The sequence below is a fragment of the Myxocyprinus asiaticus genome, chromosome 12, assembly GCF_019703515.2.
Source record: "Myxocyprinus asiaticus isolate MX2 ecotype Aquarium Trade chromosome 12, UBuf_Myxa_2, whole genome shotgun sequence".
Classification (NCBI taxonomy): domain Eukaryota; kingdom Metazoa; phylum Chordata; class Actinopteri; order Cypriniformes; family Catostomidae; genus Myxocyprinus; species Myxocyprinus asiaticus.
Window position 1 is genome coordinate 10,964,797 of NC_059355.1, and position 24,247 is coordinate 10,989,043.

The 24,247-nt window shown below is 36.6% G+C and overlaps 1 protein-coding gene across 2 annotated transcripts in view; it reads right to left on the bottom strand.

Moving 5' to 3' along the window:
- Window positions 1-3,546: 3,546 nt before the first annotated feature.
- The window catches only part of LOC127448655 (neurobeachin-like protein 1), a 103,277-nt gene continuing 82,576 nt past the window's right edge, over window positions 3,547-24,247 (bottom strand). For both annotated transcript variants that reach the window (XM_051711349.1, XM_051711350.1), the window contains 18 exons: window positions 21,581-21,682; window positions 19,746-19,841; window positions 19,535-19,659; window positions 18,502-18,642; window positions 18,197-18,327; window positions 17,062-17,171; window positions 16,605-16,722; window positions 15,275-15,372; window positions 14,614-14,730; window positions 14,314-14,403; window positions 13,483-13,592; window positions 10,512-10,684; window positions 10,288-10,382; window positions 10,032-10,148; window positions 8,130-8,291; window positions 7,860-8,008; window positions 7,538-7,673; window positions 3,547-5,819 (listed from right to left, as the gene is read on the bottom strand). In XM_051711349.1, the coding sequence (XP_051567309.1) occupies window positions 5,718-5,819; window positions 7,538-7,673; window positions 7,860-8,008; window positions 8,130-8,291; window positions 10,032-10,148; window positions 10,288-10,382; window positions 10,512-10,684; window positions 13,483-13,592; window positions 14,314-14,403; window positions 14,614-14,730; window positions 15,275-15,372; window positions 16,605-16,722; window positions 17,062-17,171; window positions 18,197-18,327; window positions 18,502-18,642; window positions 19,535-19,659; window positions 19,746-19,841; window positions 21,581-21,682 (2,172 nt within the window). In that variant the 3' untranslated portion in view covers window positions 3,547-5,717. The remainder of the gene's footprint in view (window positions 5,820-7,537; window positions 7,674-7,859; window positions 8,009-8,129; window positions 8,292-10,031; window positions 10,149-10,287; window positions 10,383-10,511; window positions 10,685-13,482; window positions 13,593-14,313; window positions 14,404-14,613; window positions 14,731-15,274; window positions 15,373-16,604; window positions 16,723-17,061; window positions 17,172-18,196; window positions 18,328-18,501; window positions 18,643-19,534; window positions 19,660-19,745; window positions 19,842-21,580; window positions 21,683-24,247) is intronic.

Here is a 24,247-nt window from a genome sequence, read left to right on the forward strand (position 1 = left end):
GCGCAGATCTCGCGAGAGCGCGCGGCCGCACTCGGTCAAATGTCCAGAGAGTTGCTCAAAGGGTCCACGGCGGTGTGCAGGCAGCATCAGCGTCACACTTTAAAGGTGCACTACTTAAAAATTAATTGTACTTTTGAAGCATATGAATAAAATCATGAGCACTCACATGAGATGAAGATTCTAGTCATATCAGTAACCTTAAAAAAGCTTTTTAAATCTACATGGAAAGCCACCAACCCATGGGGGCTGCCATGTTATGATCACATGATGTTATTGGACATTTTCACTCATGGATTCAGTTAATCATGGCGAGAGAGGGTATGCCATTAAAAAAAAAAAACACTTTATTTTGCATTTTGTCTTTTAAATCCCTCCGGCATTTCTTTTTTCCTTTTCCTTTTTTTTTCTTTTTTTTTTTTTTTTTTCTTATTTGATATCATAGTGTTGAATAGCCTAATGTTATTCACTGAATAATAATAATAATAAATATATTTTTTAAAACTTACAGAAATAGATGTATGTTTCAGTTGGAATAATGAAATATGCTTTCTTATGATTTACTTATCATGTGGGTTTATATTATATACACAAAATTAACTGAAAAAAAAATCGTTAACACATAACTATATCAAAGAGTAAAACTACACTCATATATAAGAATTACTCATTTCAATTTCCATCAAACTGAATTGAGTAATATAAAAATAAAAATGAATAAAACTAATACTATTAATTTAATCCATTTAATTTTGTTAAAGATTACACAATTAAATTTGATGAAAATTTGTTTTGAAATTTAAATGCGTAAATCTTAAATTTGCTTGAAACATTTTTTGAGTGTATGGAAGCAAAACGAACACTCCCCTTGTTTACTACGTAAAATCTTAGATATCTGATATAGATATCTATCACCATGGTAAGGAGGCATTCATGCTTTTATCTGAGGGTATTATAAATTACAACCATCGACTGTACACCAACTCTGGTTACTATGTAAGAAAAAAACTTAGTAACTGACTTTTCAACAGGGCTTTAATGATAAATTTTCACGTATACAAAGAAGTTTCTCTGTACAGATCAAGAAGACATTTAAAACAATCTCTTACAATTTGTCGTACGTGGAAAGTGCAAAAAAATAAAATTAATGCTGTACATTTCATATTGGATTCATAAATAAGCACAGATTTACACACACACACACACACGTCTATTAGAGACTAAAGTAAAGCAGCTCAGTATCTCCCAGGTCACTGCTGAAGTTTGTCTGGTTCCCGCAGAAACCATGACTGTCCACGAGGGGCCATGAACGGTCATGCTATACAGTTTGAATCATGGAGTCTAAATGCATGACGACAGAGAATAAAAAGGCACTCCATTCGTTTAAGTAGAGGAAAAACAACATCCAGATGCGAGTAAAAACAGCCATGTTTGGGATCTCCCGTTTTAAAAAATTACAATCAAAAAGAGTCTCATAATAAAAAAATAAAAAAATAATAAAATAAAATTGGATAAACAAAAACAAAGCATTGATTTAGATCTCTTGGTATAATTTCCATAGCAATCAGTGGATGTAGGGAGCACTTTGTGACAAAATAAAACAAATAAACCCCACAACACACCCCATCCCAGTTCTGACTTCAATTCTAAACTTTGCAGGTCAGCACCATTGCAACCTAACGCACATTTATGGAAGAATATAAAACACACACCTAATAAAATGAACATCCATTCTGATCAAGATATGTGGAATTTGGTATTAGTATCTTCATTAATAATAATCTTCATAACATCGATCATCTGTAAAAACCACAATGCTCAGTCCTTTAGTACAGGAATGAAATTTGTTACCCAGAGAGACTAATGTAAAAGACTTAAAGGAACAGCTCGCCCAAGAATAATCATTTACCCACAAAATTTCCATTTACGGGGAACTAGTCCTTTAAAAAAAAAAAAAAAAACTTTAAAACAAAACCTATGCAGACAAACATTTAATTACATTCACACACACATTTTTTATCTATTGTGAAGAAAATAACTGCATATGGAGGAGTAAGAACATCAGTCTGAAACTCTAAGGCCTGGAAGATTACCTGAATAGTACAAAAAGACTGCATGGCTTAGAAATATCAAAGAGGAGGGTACACAGGAAACAGCGTGTCACCTGTCTAACAAAATATGAAACATTGGTTCTAGCTGATCCCATAGTACACAAGCACCCCCCTCCCATATGTAGTGCTCTGTTTGGAAACTAGGAAGACTGTGGAGTATCGATAAGCCAGCGCGTTACAGTGGTATGATTCACTAACCGAAATCTGAGGGACAAACTGTATTGCTTTAATTTCACACTAAGCCCTTTGAAAGTTTTCCTCCTCTAACGTTGTAGTACTTTAAGTATAAAAAAAATAAAAAATAAAGTTACTGTAAATGTTTGAACAACATATCTATTAGGGTGACTCACAAAAACATACACATTAAAAAAAAAAAATAATAAAAAAAAAAAAAAAAAAGTATTTCGAGATTTACACATTTAAATGTACTAAAATTCCATCAAACCGAATTGACTAATCTTTAATAAAATTCTCTCTCTCTCTCTCTCTCTCTCTCTCTCTCTCTCTCTCTCTCTCTCTCTCTCTCTATATATATATATATATATATATATATATATATATATATATATATATATATATATATATATATATATATATATATATATATATATATATACACACACACACACACACACACACACACACACACACACACACACATATACATACATATACATATATACACACCAATCAGCCACAACAATAAAACCACTTCCTAATATTGTGTAGGTCCCCCTCGTGCCGCCAAAACAGCGCCAACCCGCATCTCAGAACAGCATTCTATTCTTCTCACCACAATTGTACAGAGTGGTTATCTGAGTTACTGTAGACTTTGTCAGTTCGAACCAGTCTGGCCATTCTCTGTTGACCTCTCTCATCAACAAGGCGTTTCCGTCCACAGAACTGCCGCTCACTGGATATTTTTTTGTTTTTGGCACCATTCTGAGTAAATTCTAGAGACTGTTTTGTGTGAAAATTAAAGGAGATCAGCAGTTACTGAGATCACATTTTTTCCCCATTCTGATGGTTGATGTGAACATTAACTGAAGCTCCTGACCTGTATCTGCATGATTTTATGCATTGCAGCCACACGATTGGCTGATTAGATAATCGCATGGATAATTGTTGGTGCCAGATGGGCTGGTTTGAGTATTTCTGTAACTGCTGATCTCCCGGGATTTTCATGCACAACAGTCTCTAGAACTTACACAGAATGGTGCCAAAAAACATCCAGTGAGCGACAGTTCTGTGGATGGAAATGCCTTGTCAATGAGAGAGGTCAACAGAGAATGGTCAGACCGGTTCGAACTGACAAAGTCTACGGTAACTCACTCTGTACAATTGTACTGAGAAGAATAGCATCTCAGAATGCTATACTAAGATGCGGGTTGGCGCTGTTTTGGCGGCATGAGGGGGACCTACACAATATTAGGCAGGTGGTTTTAATGTTGTGGCTGATTGGTGTGTGTGTGTGTATATATATTATTTATATATATACACACACACACACAGTATATTTATATATATATATATATATATATATATATATATATATATATATATATATATATATATATAGTATATCTTTTTTAAGTATTATAAATTTAATTTAATTAAACATTACACAATTCAATTTGATGGAATTTTGCTATGAAATTGAAACGAGTAAATCTTAAAAATAGGCACAAAACAAATTTTGTGTGTAGAAGCCAGGTCACATTTTTATGAAAGCCGGATCCTTCCATGAAATTCAAAAAATAAGAGCAAATTATGACTTTATATCTCACAATTCCATCTTTTTTTTTCTCACAATTGAGTGCTATCACCTCGCAATTATGTCACCTAAACTAAAGTTTAATCACGCAATAGCAACTTTTTGTCTCGCAATTGTGACTTTATATCTTGCAATTTTGACTTTATTTCTCACAATTTTTACTTCATTTCTCGCAATTGTGACTTTTTCTCAGAATTGCGAGTTATAAATTTGCAGTTGCGCAAAATAAAGTAAAAATTGTGAGATACAGTCTGAATTTAATTTTATTTTTATTCCATGGCGGGATCAAAGCACCATATATTTCAGCGCAAAATCAACTGAAAAACAAAAAAATTATTGCATAAAGAAAATGAAGCTCATTTTTAGGACCAATGAGTTTTTTTATTACGATACTATTTTCATGATATTTACTGTAAGCACAGCTTCCCGCCTTATTCTCATTATGATAATCAATTCTGACATTTTACATTTAAGTATTTGTTTGTAGCTCTCATAATTCTCAATGGTGATTATCATTAATGTAAAACAGTATTCTTTTACTGCTTTTGTTGATTTAAATAAAATAAAAAAATCATTGTATTACAGTATTTTTACAGTAGTTTCTTTACTATAATATACAAAAAATACTGCAAAATACTACCTTTTTTTCAATACTACCTTTCAGTACAAAGAAGAGTATAAATATTTTACAATTTATTTATTATTTTATTTTTTGCGGTACCAAAATGACAATTAGGGGCAAAAATAATTAAAATTGTGCTTAATTCTCATGAAAATAATACCACGATGCAACATATCTTAAAGATCCTACAAATATGCTTCATTTTCTTTATGTAAAATATACTTTCTCATTGATTTTGGGGGTGAAATATGGCCAAGACATGTTCTTGACAGATTTTGTGAAATTCACCCATTAACTGAACTGTAGAACAGTTTATAAAACTGTGGCTACATATACTGTACATCCACAACATAAAAAATTATCTTTCATTCGTCACTGAAATAACTACACCACAATTCAAGTAATAAATGAACACACATTCAACAGCTACACATAGAAAGTCAACGTTTACACCCCACAAATGTCAGTTTTGTTATAAAATAACAAATGCATTGTATGTATTTATCTATTGGAATACTTTGTGAAAATGTCTTTGTGATTGTATTGTGAGAACTAAAATGGTGCAAACTGTCATCCACATATTGCCTGTGTTAACGTGCAAATGTGCAAATAAATAAAGCCTGTGCATGTCTCTAGTTTTTCAACAATCAAAAAACAATCAGAAATGTTACTTTAGATAAGCTATGAAAGTCATAAAATATGACAAGGCCACTGAAAGCATCGGAATGAATGGAAACTTACATTAAAAAACAAATAAAACACAAAGCACAGACTTTGGCGTCCAAGAACATGTTGTTGTGATAATGATGTTGATGATTATTATGACTCTGTGATGCAGATAGCAAAGGGGTGGGGCATAAGGGCGTGGCAGAACGAGAGAGAGAGAGGGTGGGGTCAGGGTAGGGTCAACATCACAGTTCTGACACATATAGTTAAACGGTGCCTGCACCATTCCAACTATAGGCCTTTAGCAAAACATACAACAAATAAACACACATCCATTTTGCTCAACACACACACACACGTATGTATGTACGTACGTACGTACACAGATTTACATACAGGTGCTTTTTGTACTAATAAAAGTCCTTCATATTGTTTCAGCAAGAGGAAAGCCATCCTCCAAACTGAAACAATGATTTTGGGAGAACAGAGTGGTGATTGACAGGGCAGTGGACCAATCAAACAGGAGGGATGTGATTTAGGGGCGGGGTCAGGGCTGGTCTTGGGTGTGATATTCTGTTTCTCCAGACGAAATCTGGGTGAGACGCCTACTGGAGCCCCAGAGTTTCCTCGTAATCTGGCCAGAACGCATCTGAGGAACGGAGGAGAGGAAAGGAGAGGACAAGACAGGGCAGTGAAGGATAAAAGTAAAGAGGAAGTGAAAAAAAAAAAAAAAAGTTCACCTGTGTTTGATTAAAACTGAATTTAGTGCAAAATCAAAAGGTAGATTTCAACTGAGGTAACTCAAACCTAAATAAAAATGATGAAATTATAAGATGATAATTGTAGGTACTGACTATGTATACAAACCATTTTTATCTGAACTAACAATTAATGCCAACAACACACTACGGAAGTAAGCAATTACCCAAACGCGAATGTTTTGGGGCCGTTCACACTGAACACTTTTTTGGGCCGTCTGTGTAAACATGCTCTTTGCGGATATTTTCAACCGTTTCACGGCATCTGCTTTTTCAGCATCTCGCGCAGCAGTGCCACATTTTTTTTAAATGCCGTATCAAGTTAAAATAATTGTAACTTAGAAAAAACGCACCTTGATGAACCAGTCTTCTGTTCTATACTTTACACAGCATATAGATCTTTTTAGCGTTAGAACGCATTCGGTCAGAACAGTTCTTTAATGGGCATTCTTGTTTAAGTAACGGTAACAAATGTCAGTACTCAAGGGGGCGATAGAGTTACCTTCAAATGTCTGTTTTGATAAACTGTGCGTCTCATTACTCAGGCAGCTAGCCATAAATATGACGACATTTTAACTAGCTCAGCAAGATTCTCTTCAAACTGTTGCTCTGGCATGAAGATCACTACTTCAGTAAGATTACATAAGACATTAAGCAATGCTTTAGTGTTACTTATGGCAATGGTGAAAATTCAATGCACACTTGCTTTGGACTATAAATTGCGTTCAGACACAATTCAGAATGCAATGACGCCTGAAAGCGTTCGAGTTCACATACTTCCGTAGTGTTTGTATTGGGCTTACACTTATCAAAACATTCATTCATCCGATGTAGAAACACAGACGTTGATATTTAAGAAACAATCCTTGAGGAACACATTGAATTGTTTGGAATATTAAAGAAACGCTTGTATTTTTGCATTAAACCACATCAAAAACACCAAAAATCCTTCTTTTAACGATTTCACCAACCCGATCTCATGAAAAGTCGTACATAATTTATGAGTTGGCTATTTCATATGGTCTTGCACGATGTTGTTCACATAAACTCACACTACTTCACGTGCAAATTACCGGATGTCTAATGCGGAGGTAAGGGCGGGTTCCGCGCACGAGGCGTAAAGGACATACATACTTATTGATATTACGCCCTTTCCCAAACCCCTTATCTAAACTTAACTGATCAGTAGACTGTGTAAACATGATAGGAAGCTGTTGTGTGTGAAAGATAAAGTATAAGATGGAAACGATGTCCAGCGACGTCATTGGCTGTAGTGAAAGTCGTAGGAATTCAAACGAGTGCAGTCACACGATATCATACGAATTAGCCAAATTTAGAAAAGTCGTACAAATCCTGACGATTATGGTTTGAGTTAGGGTTAGACTTGTCATTTCTATTTAGATGTTTGTGTACTTTATGAATCTGAACTTCATATCTTGTAAAAGTGTGTTTGTGTGCACGTGTATCTCTCTTTTAAATTATGCCAGGGCTGAAAGTGTTCTGGTCTCTGAGATGCAGCAGGCGTGCAGGCGACCGAACCCGTAAGGTACTCATAAGAGGCGAGCCCTCCATCCTTTGGGTGATGTAATTCCTGAAGGAGTTTTTTTACCTCCGCTGGTTTTCCGACACCCACCACGATCAGCTTCCCATCGTGGAGTCCGACCAGCACGTGAGATTGTTCCTTAGTCACGGACACACAGCGGATAGGCACTCGCATTGCCATCGGCGATACGCACAGGGTCAGGCTGCCATGGTAACCGGGAGAGAGGATGTGTCAGGACAAATGATGTTAGGACTTAAAATCTGACATTATAAAATACATGATCAAAAAACACAATCTTCTTTAGAATAGAACTGAGAGTCACATAAGATCATATACTGTAAATATATATAAAAAGGAGCACATTATATTATTAAGACAGAGACATTACCTGTACAGATCTCTGACTGAGAGGAAACCCTGCTCACTGCCAATGACGACGTACTCTCCTGAAACACACATGTCTGTCACCTGCTCCTTTACAGCAACACTGCACAGGTGTTTCCCATTCACAGAGTACAGGTGCAGAGCGTTCTTATCCTGAACGCACACATGAAACACAAAACAGAGGATCTGATTATATGGGCACAACAATGAGACTATTTGTGCAGGGAGAGAGGAGAAGCAAAGAGAGAGAGAGAGAGAGTGGGCGTGTTCATACCTTCAGTGTGGCTTTGCCCTCTATGCAGGTGTGCACCACTAGATGTCCCTCACAAGACACAGCGATGTGCGTGATGGAGACAGGTAGAGAGCTTTCAGATGGCGGCCGAAGTGAGCGCATGTACTGACCACTCCTTACGGTGTGGATGATCACTGTTCCATCCTGTAACACACATATAAGACATTAAAAGGGCAATTTTTAACACTTTTGTAACATTTCACATCTCACACTCGTATGACATTCTTTCTTCTGGGGAAAACAAGGTATTCGTTGGAAATGAAAACAAAGCTATTATGTAGGATGTATGAAGTGTTTTTGTCAATACAGTGCTAGTCAATGGGGTCCAAAACTTTCAAGCTCCAAAAAAGATATAAAGGCAGCATTAAGGTAATCCATCCATCAGACTCGAGTGGTTTAATCCAGGTCCGCTGAAGCAATATGATCGCTTTGGGAGAGAAAGAGACCAAAAAGTCCTTATTCACTTTATATCTTGATGCAGCCCGATTGAAAGACGGTGATTCTTTGATGCTGCACACGGTTGCCAGGTACAAAATCAATTAAATATTGCATTTTCATTTACTAGTGTTTATCATCAATCTTTTGGGGACAGCGGTACATTTTAAAAGTATACAAAACCAAACCTCAACCCATTTCTCCATCATTTTAACTTGCATCTGCATTTTAAAATAAATAAAACTGCAAACCTGGCAACACTGCGTCTGGTTTGTGTACAGCACTCTGTACATGCTTCAAGCGAGTAGAAGTGTACGCATGAGCTTCTCTCATGAAGTGCCAAGGAGGCTGTGAATTTCAAGATTTAAAGTTAATAAAGATAAAGAGAAAACGTTCTTACCAAAGCGACCGTATCGCATCAGAAGACGTGGATTAAACAATTCAAGTCGAATGGATTACTTTTATGCTGCCTTAATGTCCTTTTTAGAGCTTGAAAGTTTTGAACCCCAATGACTTGCATTGTACAGACAAAAACACGTCATACATCCTACAAAATTGTTTTTGTTTTGTTTTCGGCAGAAGAAAGAAATTCATTTGAGTTTGAGACCACATGAGGGTGTGTAAAGGATAAGATAATTATCATTATCAACTATCCCTTTAAGTCAAATGGCAAACAAATGTTGACACTTTAAAGTCTGGAAAGCATACCAAACGAATATTGCATGACCGTAAAATAAGAATGCGAACGTATTAAAAAAATAAATTAGGTAAATACATATTCATAAAATGAAATTGTGAGGCATTCAATATCTAGTATGACAGTTTAAAATGTTTTGTTTCCTTAATTTATTCTCTAAAACAAGAGTTTTTAGACTGGGGTTCAGAAACCCTCAGGAGGGCCACAAGGGGGTACCTTGCTACAACTTAACTGGAAGTAACAATTTTGTTCTTTTGAACACAGCAATGGAAACGCAGCAATATTGTTTTTGCAATATTATATTAATATTAATTCTACCCGATCTAACACTTAAAAATTTGTTACGATTGTGTAGCGTACTCAGGTGGATTCAGTGATGTTAAATAATATTTTTGAATTCAATCAAACCAGTAAAAAAATAAAAAATTCTTGTAGTTTATGCAGCAAGTAATAACAAATTTGCATTTAGTTCCTCTAAATTACTTTACTGCAACACTTTAATAATCTATAACTGGGTCTTTATACATAAAAATATATAGCTACCTTTACATTTTTGGAAGGGGTTTCCTTACAAGGACACCCCTTCCTAAAATGTAAAGGCAGCTATAAGGGGATCATCATATTTAATTATCATTATACTCTAAAAGGTAAAATCATGCTTTCATGATATGACACCTTTAAAATATTTAATATGACAAAACTAAGCGTGGAGTGAACGTTTTTTGATTGTGTGAGTGAGAGGTGCATCTCACCCGAGATCCAGAAACCGCCATGTCCAGTTCTGTACTTATCGACACACTCACGACCTCATCTGTGTGTCCATACAACACCTGCAGTGGCTTAGAGGACAGACCCACCGGAGCACCGCCCTACACACAAGAACAAGACACATTCAGACTCTGATGTACAAATAAAAACCTTCTTTCTTTGAGGTTTATTTTGCTTAGATCTACTGGAAGTCAACTGAATGACTTGATCAGGTGTTTTTTCCAAGAGAGAAGACTGTACCTGTTGTAGCACCTGCCACACCATACAGGTGGTGTCTTTAGAGCCAGAGATCAGGTGAATCCCAAAGTGATCTGTGGCCAGGCATGTTACGATGTCTGCCAAGTGAGAGAAAATGAACATTTGTGTTTGAAAATTAGCAGATCTTTTTCCTGCAGTTCATAGTTAAAATTAGAACATACAGTCCGGATGTGTCTATTTGTGTCACGAGAGAGAGATTGTATTACCCATGTGGTGGATGTGCTGCCCCACAGTTTTGCCCTTGACCAGTGACGTCACTCTCAAGCTGTTGTCCCAGTGACCTCCACTGAAGAGCAGCTTCCCGTCATGTGACACAACAAACAGCTGAGCTGTGACTTCAACACCTGGAGAGAACGGCCCTGCCAAAAACCTCTGAGTCCTAGAGAGAGAGAGAGAGAGAGAGAGAGAGAGATAGAGAGAGGTCTTATGTTTCATTAAATTAAAAGCTATTTAAATATTAGTATAATAGAATAATACATACACTGTGCGTTAATTTATTTTTTGCTACTTTATAAAGTTATGGCTATTAAGTTATTAAATTGGGTTAGTTTTGATAAATTAAGTTATACAGTGCATCTGGAAAGTATTCACAGCGCTTCACTTTTTCCACATTTTGTTATGTTACAGCCTTATTCCAAAATGGATTAAATTCATTATTTTCCTCAAAATTCCACAAACAATACCCCATAATGACAACATGAAAGAAGTTTGTTAGAAATCTTTGCAAATTTATTAAAAAAAAAAAGAAATAAAAAAAAAACAGAAAAAAAAAAAAGAAATCACATACATAAGTATTCACAGCCTTTGCCATGACACTCAAAATTGAGCTCAGGTGCATCCTGTTTCCACTGATCATCCTTGAGATGTTTCTACAACTTGATTGGAGTCCACCTGTGGTAAATTCAGTAGATTGGACATGATTTGAAAAGGCATACACCTGTCTATATAAGGTCCCACAGTTAACAGTGCATGTCAGAGCACAAACCAAGCCATGAAGTCCAAGGAATTGTCTGTAGACCTCCGAGACAGGATTGTATCGAGGCACAGATCTGGGGAAGGGTACAGAAAAATTTCTGCAGCATTGAAGGTCACAATGAGCACAGTGGCCTCCATCATCCGTACATGGAAGAAGTTTGGAACCACCAGGACTATTCCTAGAGCTGGCCGCCTGGCCAAACTGAGTGATCGGGGGAGAAGGGCCTTAGTCAGGGAGGTGACCAAGAACCCAATGGTCACTCTGACAGAGCTCCAGCATTTCTCTGTGGAGAGAGGAGAACCTTCCAGAAGAACAACCATCTCTGCAGCACTCCACCAATCAGGCCTGTATGGTAGAGTGGCCAGACGGAAGCCACTCCTCAGTAAAAGGCACATGACAGCCCGTCTGGAGTTTGCCAAAAGGCACCTGAAGGACTCTCAGACCATGAGAAACAAAGATTGAACTCTTTGGCCTGAATGGCAAGCGTCATGTCTGGAGGAAACCAGGCACCGCTCATCACCTGGCCAACACCATCCCTACAGTGAAGCATGGTGGTGGCAGCATCATGCTGTGGGGATGTTTTTCAGCAGCAGGAACTGGGAGACTAGTCAGGATCGAGGGAAAGATGAATGCAGCAATGTACAGAGACATCCTTGATGAAAACCTGCTCCAGAGTGCTCTGGACCTCAGACTGGGGTGAAGGTTCATCTTCCAGCAGGACAATGACCCTAATCACACAGCCAAGATAACAAAGGAGTGGCTACAGGACAACTCTGTGAATGTCCTTGAGTGGCCCAGCCAGAGCCCAGACTTGAACCCGATTGAACATCTCTGGAGAGATCTGAAAATGGCTGTGCACCGACGCTCCCCATCCAACCTGTTGGAGCTTGAGAGGTCCTGCAAAGAAGAATGGAAGAAACTGCCCAAAAATAGGTGTGCCAAGCTTGTAGCATCATACTCAAAAAGACTTGAGGCTGTAATTGGTGCCAAAGGTGCATCAACAAAGTATTGAGCAAAGGCTGTGAATACTTATGTACAAGTGATTTTTTTCGTTTTTTATTTTTAATAAATTTGCAAAGATTTCAAACAAACTTCTTTCAGGTTGTCATTATGGGGTATTGTTTGTAGAATTTTGAGGAAAATAATGAATTTAATCCATTTTGGAATAAGGCTGTAACATAACAAAATGTGGAAAAAGTGAAGCGCTGTGAATACTTTCCGGATGCACTGTATGAACATTAAATCTATCTATTGTTTTTAAATTGTTCCCTTTGTTAATTTTTTGCTACTTTAAAATGTATTTTTATTTTGTTTTTAAATTTTGTGTTGTTTCATTAAATTAAACTAATGAAATCTATAGCTATTTGACTATTAGTATAACAGTATATTTTTTATTGTATGTATTCTTTTTTTTTTTTTGCTACTTTAAAGACATGGTTATTGTGTTATGTTCCATTAAATTGCATTTAAATCTATAGCTATTTGACTATTCGTATAATTGTTAACAATGAAATTATACTATTATACTAATAGTCAAAGAGCAAATTAAAATAGATTTAATTTACATTTTTTGTTACTACTTTAAAGGTATTATTATATTTTTAAATTGTGTGAATTCATTAAATTAAATCTATAGCTATTTGACTATTAGTCAAATAATATAAAATAGTATATTTTTTTACATTATGTAAATGTATTCCTTTAGTTAACTTTTTGATAGATTAAAGATATGCTTATGTCATTATGTTGTGTTAAGTTTAATTAAATTAAATTACAATGTAATAAAATATATAGCTACACAACTATGTATAAATAGCATATTATCTAATGCTTTTTTAATTTATTCCTTTGTTAATTGTTTGCTACTTTATTGATATTATATTATTAAATTGTGTTATGGTTCAATACATTTAAATAAATGTAAATTAAACTGAATCTATAGCTATCTGACTTAGTTTAATAGTATATTTAATTTCTTTCATTTTTTCTGCTTTAAATGTACGTATGTTTATTATGTTATTAAATTGTGTTATGTTTCATTACATATATTTAAAACTATCCTGTCCCTATTTGACTATCTAATATTAGCACTAAAAATGTGCTCTATAACAACTGTTCATCATGCACAGCAAGTTGAATTTGAAATGAAAGAGGTATATTGGACAGCTACAAACAGGATGATAACTGTCAAGGAGACTCACTTTGGATTGACTACAGTAGGGTCTTTGATGAAGGTAAAATAGTTGGATATGGTCTTGTCGTACGGTAGCCAGCCATGAGTTCCCATCAGGCAGTTCTGGCTCAGCGTAACCTTGATGACCCAAAAAACACATTTATAAGCAGAAATTCTCACAGGGCCTTAAAGACATCAACATAAAGCATTCAAAGCACACTTAACTTCCATAAATTAGGCATAATGCACAGTCAGCCAGTCATTATCGTAAAATAAACCCGACAGGGTGATCAGGACCCCAACTGAACATTATTTCAGATATCCCATTACATGGCTAGTTACCAAATAAATAAATAAATGGACATGCACTATTGATTTGAGTTTAAATGATTTAATTACGTCAGAAGAAAGAGACTGCGGAAGGATTCGAAAAGCATGAAACAAGCACAGCTATGTAGGAAATTGTAATGCAAAAATATCTGACTGCAGAATGCTGCGATTGACCAATCAGAATAAAATGTTCCAGAGCACGAAACAGAACTTTCAGTGGGGAATAATATAGGACGGGACTCTATTTTATCCATTGCGATTTGATCAGATCATGAATATATTACATGTAAGGCTATTATATTATTGGTTAATTTACTGCCCCACCTACATGGTCTAGGCTGCATCAGCAATAAAGAAAAGTAGTTTCCGAGGTGACGAGAAGTTATTACAATTTGATGAAAGATCACAAATACTAACTTTTTTATATATATATATATATATATATATATATATATATATATATATATATATATATATATATAAACGTGCTCTGATGAAAATAAAACCCAAGATATTACAAAAAGCTTACCAGAGTATCTGGACTTCCTTGTGAAATAAAGGAATGTGATTGGTTCTTGGGGACAATGGCTTTAACCAGAGGAACATCGTCGCTGATGCCCTGAAACACAAATGTAAAATTCCATCAGTCTAAACCTGTAACTTACAAATGCATTCACATTTTCTAAAACGTACAGTACATTCAAGGTATGCAGTTATCAGTGTTCCCTGGGAATCAAACCCACGACCATGGCGTTGTCAGTGCCACATTCTACCGGTTACAGGAACTTAAAGCAACATCTACTGATTCACAGTTAGAGGAAACAGTCACCTCAACGAAGAACGATTTGAGCTCAGTTAGGTGCTCGAAGATGTTGAGAGGACATGAGTCCAGACGAGATCTCCTCTTCTCCAGCTCCTCCAAAGTGAGACGCACAGGATGAGGCTCCTAAGCAAACATAAACACACACACACGTATGCATTAAGATGGACCGTTGTGTCTTCCATTCATCATGTTGACATGCAGACTGTTTTCCTGTATCTGACCCAAACGCAGTTAATTTATGTAGTCTGAACAGCAAAAAAGCATGTTGTTTACAAACTCAATCCAAACCACATCCATATGTGGTTTGAAATCCAAATAAAATCTGATTTTTTTTGGAATGTGTCAGATTTCAATTAGTTTTATTCATTAACTGAGACGTAGCACATATAACTGTGTAACGTGTAACTATGTCCAAATACACTCAAACTACTGGTAATGTAGAAAGACTGGTACGGTTACATTTTAATATTGACTTGGTACTGACATATCAGTACTTTCAGCAGCCCTAAATGCAACCTATGCAGATACACAGAACATAGAATACACCGTTTGAACAAACGGATCCAATTTCATTACTTGCAAAATGTTAGTGTGATCAGTCAGCCCTAAAGATCAGATTTTCAAAACAGATTGCATGTGTGAACAAAGTCTAATCAGAGTGTGTTACCTTCAGTAACTGGCAGGGTGTCTGTCCAAAGTTGCTGATCATTCCTTCTAGAGCTTTTCTCTCCTTCTCATCTGTGATAGCGTCCAGATCAACAGCTCCTAAACCCCCCCCCAAGACAGAGCAGTTTTACCTCATTTAAATGTCTCAAACAACTCAATACGAACTACTCAGATCAAAACAACAAACTTATAAAACTACTCAGAATCGTTTAAAGATCAATAAATAAAGTAACATGGTAACAATGAGGTTGTATTTGTTAACATTAGTCAATGCATTAGGTATCATGAACTATCACTGAACAATACAAACTTTGTTTAGGGTTTTTTCAAAATCCCTAAACCAAGACCAAAATTTCTAACACTAACTCCTCATAGAGAGCTTTCAGGCTACAGTACATCCACCAAATTTGGCACAGACCTTCAGACTGTTCTGGAACGGTGTGCCATGTCATTTCGAACTGACTGAACTTACGGTTTTCGCACAGGAGATGATCAGAAGTAGGAATAATTCCATAGACTTACATTGACAATGTTCAAATGGGACAATAGAATGCTTGTTAATTCAAACTCCAACTGTCAAAAATTCAAATGCAAACAAACCCACAAAAGGCAGTTTCTCTCTCTCGCTCTCTCTCTCTCTCTATCCGACAGTCTGCCTGACCGGCTGTATGTCGTAACATTATGTTTAAAACTTTAAAAAATGCGTGACCTTTCCGACGAGCTTACGTCATCCCTCTTATGAGCGCGCGTCACAGAGATGTACGGAAGTGAACATTTGTAGTTAAAAAGTATATAAGTATTGTTTTGTTTCTAAAAATAATCAAGCGTTTGGGTTCAGAAGAACTTTATTTGTTGACTGGAGTCGTGTGGATTATTTTGATGCACCCTAAATATGCATTTTGGAGTACATTCACTTGCATTGTTTAGAGGAGGAGTCCTGAAATGAAATCCTAAAAGTCTTAAATTCTGTTTTGATGAAGAAAGAAACTCAGATACATCTTGGATGGCCTGAGGGTGAGTAAATTATCAGCACATTTTCATTTTTGGGTGAACTATTCCTTTAAGCTCTGGCGAGTAAAATCTGAATATTACCTCGTCAGTGGCAAATAAAATACATATTTTAGTCGCATAGCACGAAATTTGGTTGCATATGCGAGTGATTTACTTGCTATGTCGAGGGCTGAATGAAGAGCCATACCTGAGATTACTATGGTCTTACAACAAATACTAGAGTTAAGCTATGGTTACAATGCAAGATGACATTATTTATCAATTGTAAATTTTAATAATGGGTGATATTTAATTTTAGCTTGCTGGTCTTCATATCATACCTTCATATGTGCAGTAATAGAAGACATTAAGGGCCTCCACTGCTGCTGGGCCCCTCTGTTTATAACCGAAGATCAAATCAATCCATTCATGCAGATGGGTGGACACGTACTCTGATTCCTGCATAGAGAGAGATACATCATCCACATAAAAAAAAATTCATGTGATATACTTCCAAACACTTATTTCCTATATTTTTAATAGTATAAACATGAGACCAGCAGTCAATATCTGGCTTTTTGCTCAAGAGAAGAATCTCTTTTTGCAGTTCTAGTTTTGTAACATTTCACAAGACTATTTTTCACTCTTTTAGCCATTAATAGGACAGAAGTGGCAAAGGATTTGTGACAAACAGAGCAACAGACACTAAAAGAGGCCCGTATTCAATTACACATTCCTCCAAGGTTTTGTATTGAGGTTAGTGTGAAAAACTGATGAGGTCATCAGAAATGGACTCACCAGGGCTTTGCGGTGCTTGTAGATGAAATCCTCAGGGGATTTGGCCCATTTAGGCAGGATGACATCATTTACCCTCTCCTTAGAGAGCTGCAGACGACCTAGGTCAAATCCTACAACAGCGAGAGATAGGACAAATAATATTTAAATAAAATATAAAGGCATTTGAGTAGAAGAGATGTAAGGAAAATAGTGACGGAGAGTGTTTGAGAAGTCTGTTCGGAAGCAGTCCTTCTTTTTTTCCCTTAATTTTGCAGGCATGTAATTCCTTCTTTGTTTGCTCTATCTCCCTGCAAAAAGTCTCATTTCATAACAGTAGATGGCTGTAAATACTAGGAAAAAGTACTTTTCCACTATCACCTTCTATAACAATATACAGATCTGAAATGTAGGTGGCACTCTAATGCAGATAAGCACAAGTGTATATTTGAAGCGCGAATATCTCGGCTTCTGAGTTGTCAAGAGGATCAATTATGGTGTCAATGCAAAGCAGAGAGCCTCAGCTTTGCGATGATGAACATTTCATCATCAATATTTGAGAATATACTTTGCCAATGATTTATCATGCTTTTTCTACTGGACTGCATATTTTGTTCTGAACTTCTGAGACACAACATTAGATTATTTACCCAAGCAAGCTTACAGACAAGGCTCATTTTAAAGAAAACAGCCTAATATAAGAGCTGATATAGAGTGTGTGGCTATTTGGGGCTTACAGAAGCAGTGATAAGAGCAGACATTAGACATTTGTCTTTATTGTCTTACAGAGTTCATATTTCACTTTGTGATTCTTTGGATAAACATTCAAACTGTGGTGTCATCACAACAAAATAAACGACATATTTCTACATCGATGCCAAAAAGTGGCGCTCATTTGCGACACGACGGTTTTCAGGTCTTATTTTGTTAGTTTGTTTAACATAAATGCAAAAGTGATGGAGTTCTGTAAAAGTTGAGATTCTAAGCTTTCAAATGGTACCACATATGCCTAACATGCGGATCCGGGAACTTTTATTTTGTAATCCTAAACTTAGTACAAGCTCCTGGCAGCGCCCATGGACCTGGTACCGGGTCCGCAGAGTTGAAGAGGTTAAACTCTGGTGTGTTTTAGAAAACACACTGTTCTGTGTCTGCTCACCGTTCTGGTTCTCCAGGAACTCCGGGAAGTAGAAAAATTCTGGGATGAGCTCTTTGACATCATTGGGGTTGTCCATAAGGGTCTGCCAGGTAGCCGGGATGGAGTGAAACTGACGGTCGGCACAGTCAAACCTGCGATAGACAAACAGTCAGACCAAAGCCAGACAGTCAGAACAATATTATGCCAACTTTATTTTGATTTAAAGGGGACATTTTCTGTAAAACATGATTTTTCTTTCGTAAGAGAGTTTGGTGTACTATGCAGACTCTAACGTTCACAACTCAAAGACAGCAAGAGTCATTTACCTTCCGCTCTGTAATTGGATGTGTAGGGACGTGAAGGGTTCGACTCTGATGAGGTAATGCATGACTCCAGCGGCGTTTGAGTAGTGAGTGCCGTAGTGGAAACGGTCGATGGTGCCAGTGGGGTCTTCAAAACTCTCGTACCTGCAGATCAGAGTAGAAAACAAACACCAGTTAGGACCAACAGTTGCATACAGCCACAATATCACTTGTAAAAATCAAGACGTATGCTCTTTTTCAAACCCTAGTAATCTTCTGTGCAGTCTACAGCCTACTTAGACAGCTACCTTTTAAGACAGCATCCTAACATCATGTAAACCTCATAATTGACTGATTTAAATGAATTCTACTGACGTTCAGTCTTAGCAACATGAAAATGAACTAATGGAACACTTTTTTTAACAATACTTTTCAGTGCAGAATAAAATTTCAATTTATTTACATTTCTCATCATCTTTAATAAAAAGTTTCAGTAGATTTTAGCCAGAACAAGGCATCTTATAAGACTTTCACTGCCTATTATTTGGTAAATGCTTCACATTTGAAGCACACTAATGATTCCTAAAAGTGTTACCAAGGTAGGCAGCTCAATTGGGTTTGAAACAAAGTAGGGATGTGGCGATGTATCGGTTGCCGATGTTTATCGGCCAATTATTGACCAAATTAAAACCATTGGCATATTGGTTAATAGCTTGAAAACACAAATATGAAAAACTTATGGTTTATCTAATTAGTGACACACTTTGTAAAAACTCTTGCACTGAATTTAAATGTACAATCCAGAAAAAAATAATAGCCACAATATATAGAAGCTTTTGTACCTTGTACAATTTTAATGCATAACACCTTACTAAAACAGTGATCTGATGAAAAATTCAAGTAAATGGCAAAATATCAGTATTGGCCCAAAATGTTCAAATCGGTGCATCCCTACAAAAAAAGCTATGGTTATAACATCACAACCTGCTAAACAACAGTGGGGCTTTCGAGGGGGAGAGAGAGAGAGAGAGAGAGAGAGAGAGAGACCGAGACCCACTTTTCTCTGACATCTTTTGCGTTCCTCTCATTTAGTACAGCCACCGGTTTGGAGAGATCTCTGAATACACGTGGATCGGACAGATCCAGCTCTTCTGATGTATAATCACACAGGATCCAGGGAAACTAAACACAACAAAGGAAATCATGTAAGTACATTCAGTAATGATAGGAGATATATGGCCATACTGAAATCTGAAAACGTCACTCACCACAGGATATTGAGACAGATCATTATACGTTCTCCCTGCAAAAGTGTTCAACTGCATCAGGTAGTCAAAATTTGAGATTTCATGGTTCACCCATTTCTGATGAAAGAAAAAGAGAAAGGTTGCCTGTCAACAAAAACAAATCGCCTTAAAATGTTTACGGCAGTTTATCATTACAGTGGAAGTGATTGATTTGTAGAACATGTACTAAAAATCGGTACTTTCTCTTTAAGAAAACAGGCAGTTCTGTAAAGAGCATCTCTAAATGAGCACGTTAACGAGAGAGAACTCAAATGGCTTCTTTACCGCATCCGTGCTATTCGTGATTAGAATTAAATGTTCTTAATGATGTTAATAAAAGAAACATTATTCAATGACAAATGGATTGCGTGGATCTCGTCTTTGGACACACAAGGAACGAGTTAAACCAAACTTTTACTCTTTAACACGCAATGAAAGATGCTGAACTTCTTCAGTCAATCATTGGTGAGCGAAATCTGATCTATGATAGCCACTGGCAAATCACAGACATTTTTAGTTGCCTAGCGCAAAATCTGGTCTCATATGCGAGTGATTTACACACGTTGTAGTAGAGGATTGTGCATATAGTAAAACATCGATCTTGGGATTTACTTTTTTTTTTTTAATACAAGACACTTTCAGTCGGAACAGCCCCTAAAGGGCTTTTCACACCAAATGCGACAAGATAACGAGAGGCGAATCGCTGACGAATGGCCTCTTCCCATAGAAAGCGAAGCGAATGACCGCCGTTGGCACATTCACGCCTTTACAATAGGTGGAGCTAATGGACAAGCAATTCTACCCTGTTATAGTAAGTGGCTTAGCACACCTTTGAACTGGTCTGCTCTCAGTCCATGATGGTCCATGAGAAGAAGAGGTACTTGACAAGAAGATTATATGCCACATGTATGTTAAGTAAAAAAAATATTCATTGCGTAAAGCACACATATAATGACTGTTGTAACAGATGTTGCAAATTTTAACTATACTGATTGTATCTTATTGCATGTGTATCTAAATTTGCTCAAAACATGTTTCTAATTAAACGTGACTACATTTAAATGGCCAGAGAGTCTATAAAATGCAAGAAATACAACACCTCACCCAACGAACCATTGAATTAACAATTGCTCTGAAATAATGTGTTTTTTGAGGAGACAATACCACATTTTTGGTATACAACAGCATTTTGATACGAAGACATACAGTGCACTGTAAGTCACAGCATTAATTTTATTAATATTTGGCGAATAAAAACACTTAAGATCCGTACAGGCGAATATGCCGCGATATAAGTTACATTAGAGATATAAGAGGACTCTCGTAAGGTTAAATGCAAAGTAAAAAAACCCCCAACAATATTAGAAGACAATCCATTTAAGATCAGAGAGCTTTTTAAAGGGGATGCAAGGCAATGATGCAGTATTATCATTTACATGTTAAGAGAGAACACAGATGCAAATGAAACATGCATCCTCACTGCTTCAGCGTTTAATGTTGGTGGTCAAAACAGCTTTCTGTGCTTTAGCGACAAGTGTTCTGCTGGTTTTGGGAACTGCAACAGCTCCTGACAAATTTTATTGGTCAGGGCGTTTCTTCGCCGGCCGAAGAATGTATTTTTTAGACACTCACCATAAAAAAAAAAAAAAAAGCTCTGCTTTGTCGGCGCGCAATTCGGCGCAAATGTTCGTTCCAGGTGTGAAGGGCTCGTCAAGAATCCAACGTTTCCATAAATTTTAATCGCAAAGAGAAATCGCGTCGAAGGTTCGCGTTTGGTGTGAAAAGGCCTTTAGAAATATTTTTGTGTTTGCAGTTACCTGTGTAAGTCCAGAGGCTTTGAGGAGCTCCTGAGGTGAGTGCGTGTCCTGCAGTGAGAGAGATCGCAGCAGCAGCATCCGACTGTACACTTTATTGCGCACCTGTCAATCAAACCCACAAACAGCCAATCATCAGAGACAGAACAAGTGCAACAAGAGAGATGAGAGGTAAAACAATGTCCTAAATAGCCATAACCATCAATAATTTCACATGACAGGACAATTTGTCTGTTGGTTGATATTTTGGTCGTATTACACAGGGAAATCTCATTTGTCCAAAATCCAACAGCACATAGCTGTATATAAAACTACAGGTCGACTGAGAGTGGATTTTGCCGATACCGATAATTAGAGCCCAAAGTATACTTCGGTCAGACGCAATTCTCGTCATCAGCAGAGTGCTCGAGCACGGAACGCGTGCAGTCCGATTTTTCTAACCGCTTGTCTTTGAATTAGCAGAATGCGCATGCGCCTGGAACTATCTGCAATAATTAGTGGGTCCAAAAAGCGGCAACACACACATTTGAACCGTTGTTGTCATGTAGATGCTCTAGAAGATGTAATCACCGGTAAACAACAGGAGACAAAGGTAACACGCATTTGTGAGGAGGTCAGGAGATCCCTGCATAAGAATAACTTGAGTCTGAAGGACTTTAAAGACATCTTTATGGGTCTAAACTCCTGAAGAGAAATAGTCCGGTGTCCCATACAGTCGTAGCGCGCATGGGCCAACCGCCTGTGTATGCGCACACAGTCATATGGAGTATACTTTGAGAGGCTCACATCCGACTGTACGCAGACGTTTAGCGTTCGTGTCAAAATCGAAGTATACTTTGGGCTTACGGTGGTGGAAAAGGCTGATAACCGATTAATCAGCTGATAGTTTTTAAAATCAATTTGTTAAATGTAAAGAAGTCTTTCCTTACTGTGACAGGCATGGACATAGAGTCTAAAAGAGTCCAAAATGAGTAAAATCCCAAATGCGTGTTTGTTGTGCAACCAAAATCCTAATACTTACAAGAAAAAGAAAGATTTGGTGCAATTTTTTTGGTACATTTTTGCTGTTTGTTCTATTTACTTCATTAAAATGAACTCATTTGGTCACAACTTGATTTCATTGCGTTTTATCATTTAAATTTGTAAAATGGAAGTGTACTGAATCCATTTGAGTCAGGATTACATGAATACTTTTTGTGGTTTTAAATTTGCATTGATGAAACTGGGTAGGGGATTTTCATTTCCCAGTATGCTTTGCATGGGACTGGATAGGAAGAAAAAGTGTCAAAATTAAGTGTTAATTCATGCATTTTTGAGCAAATGAGTATAGGAAGAGATTTTTTTTTAATGTTTAATGTTCTGTTTTTATTATTATTATTATTGGTATTTAAAAAGAGTGTGTGTTATGCTGGGACATTGGTGGTTATCATTGTGGTGAAGAATGGAGCTTGTGCTCAGGTTGAGGAAGGGCTTTCACCTTCAAGTTATACTTGATTATTTCACTGTCCTTCCAATTGCTCACCTGGCATATACTAATGATTAATAGAATAAATTTAGTCTGTCCAACATAAGAAAATGTATTAAATAAACCTTAGTAAATCATGTAAATAAAAAAGAACCTTATGAAGTTGAGTTAAAACTACTGTAGTACTTTAACCTAATCTTAAACTAAGTTATGTTGGCTCAAAGAAACTGACTTGATCTGAATGAAAGGCCTTAAATGACTTCTAAAAACTTTCTACAATTCAATTAAGGTTAATAATGCAATTTTTTTTAGTGTACATAACACGGGACTTCTAATTATAAATGAGCCCAAAATTCACCGGGGACTCTTATTTTGAAATGTCAGTGCTTCCAGCTCACACAAACGCACACAAGAGACAAAACATGCACTCTTACACTCGTCTACAATATATAACAATAGAAACACTATAAGGTAAATGTTGTCATGTGGGCTAATAAAAACTATGAGTAGTTATTAATTAACAGTAGATCATCATTCATCAATAGTAGATCATCAGCTTTCACCTGTCAATTGACATTTGTGTCTTTTTTTGTATAACATTTCACATTGATAATCGTGAATTAGTCCAAAAACAGTGATGGTGACCGAGTCTTGGCTCCATTACAAAGGTCAAAATGTAACTTCACCAAATTAAGCTTTTTGTAGGCTTTATATTCACTAGATGAAGTATTCTGGTCACAGAGAAACACAAATGTTTTTTGTTGTTGTTTTTTTTTACTAATTAAAACAGATTAATCGGTTGTTTTTTAAAACTATCGGTTATCGGCATAAATTGACGCCGATAGTTGCCGATAATCCAAAGTTTCAAAAAGCAACTATCGCAACTGATTAATCGGTAAAACTGATATATCGGTCGACCTCCATATTAAAATTCAAATATGATCTAGTTGGTTGGGATTTTGCTACTTTACTGTAGAATTTCACTTTCAGTGAAAACAGAAAAATTATGAAATCTATCAAGTCAGACATGATTTTATGACAATGAATGATAGAAAGGAAAAAAAAAAGATTACTGAATTTATGAAAACAAGAAACAAAACAAAAAAAAATGATGAATTGGACTCGCACTGAAATATTCCTGACATCTTTTTTGAAGTTGAGGAAGTAGCTGGTCTGATCAATGAGAAAAATCTCCAGAGGCGAGC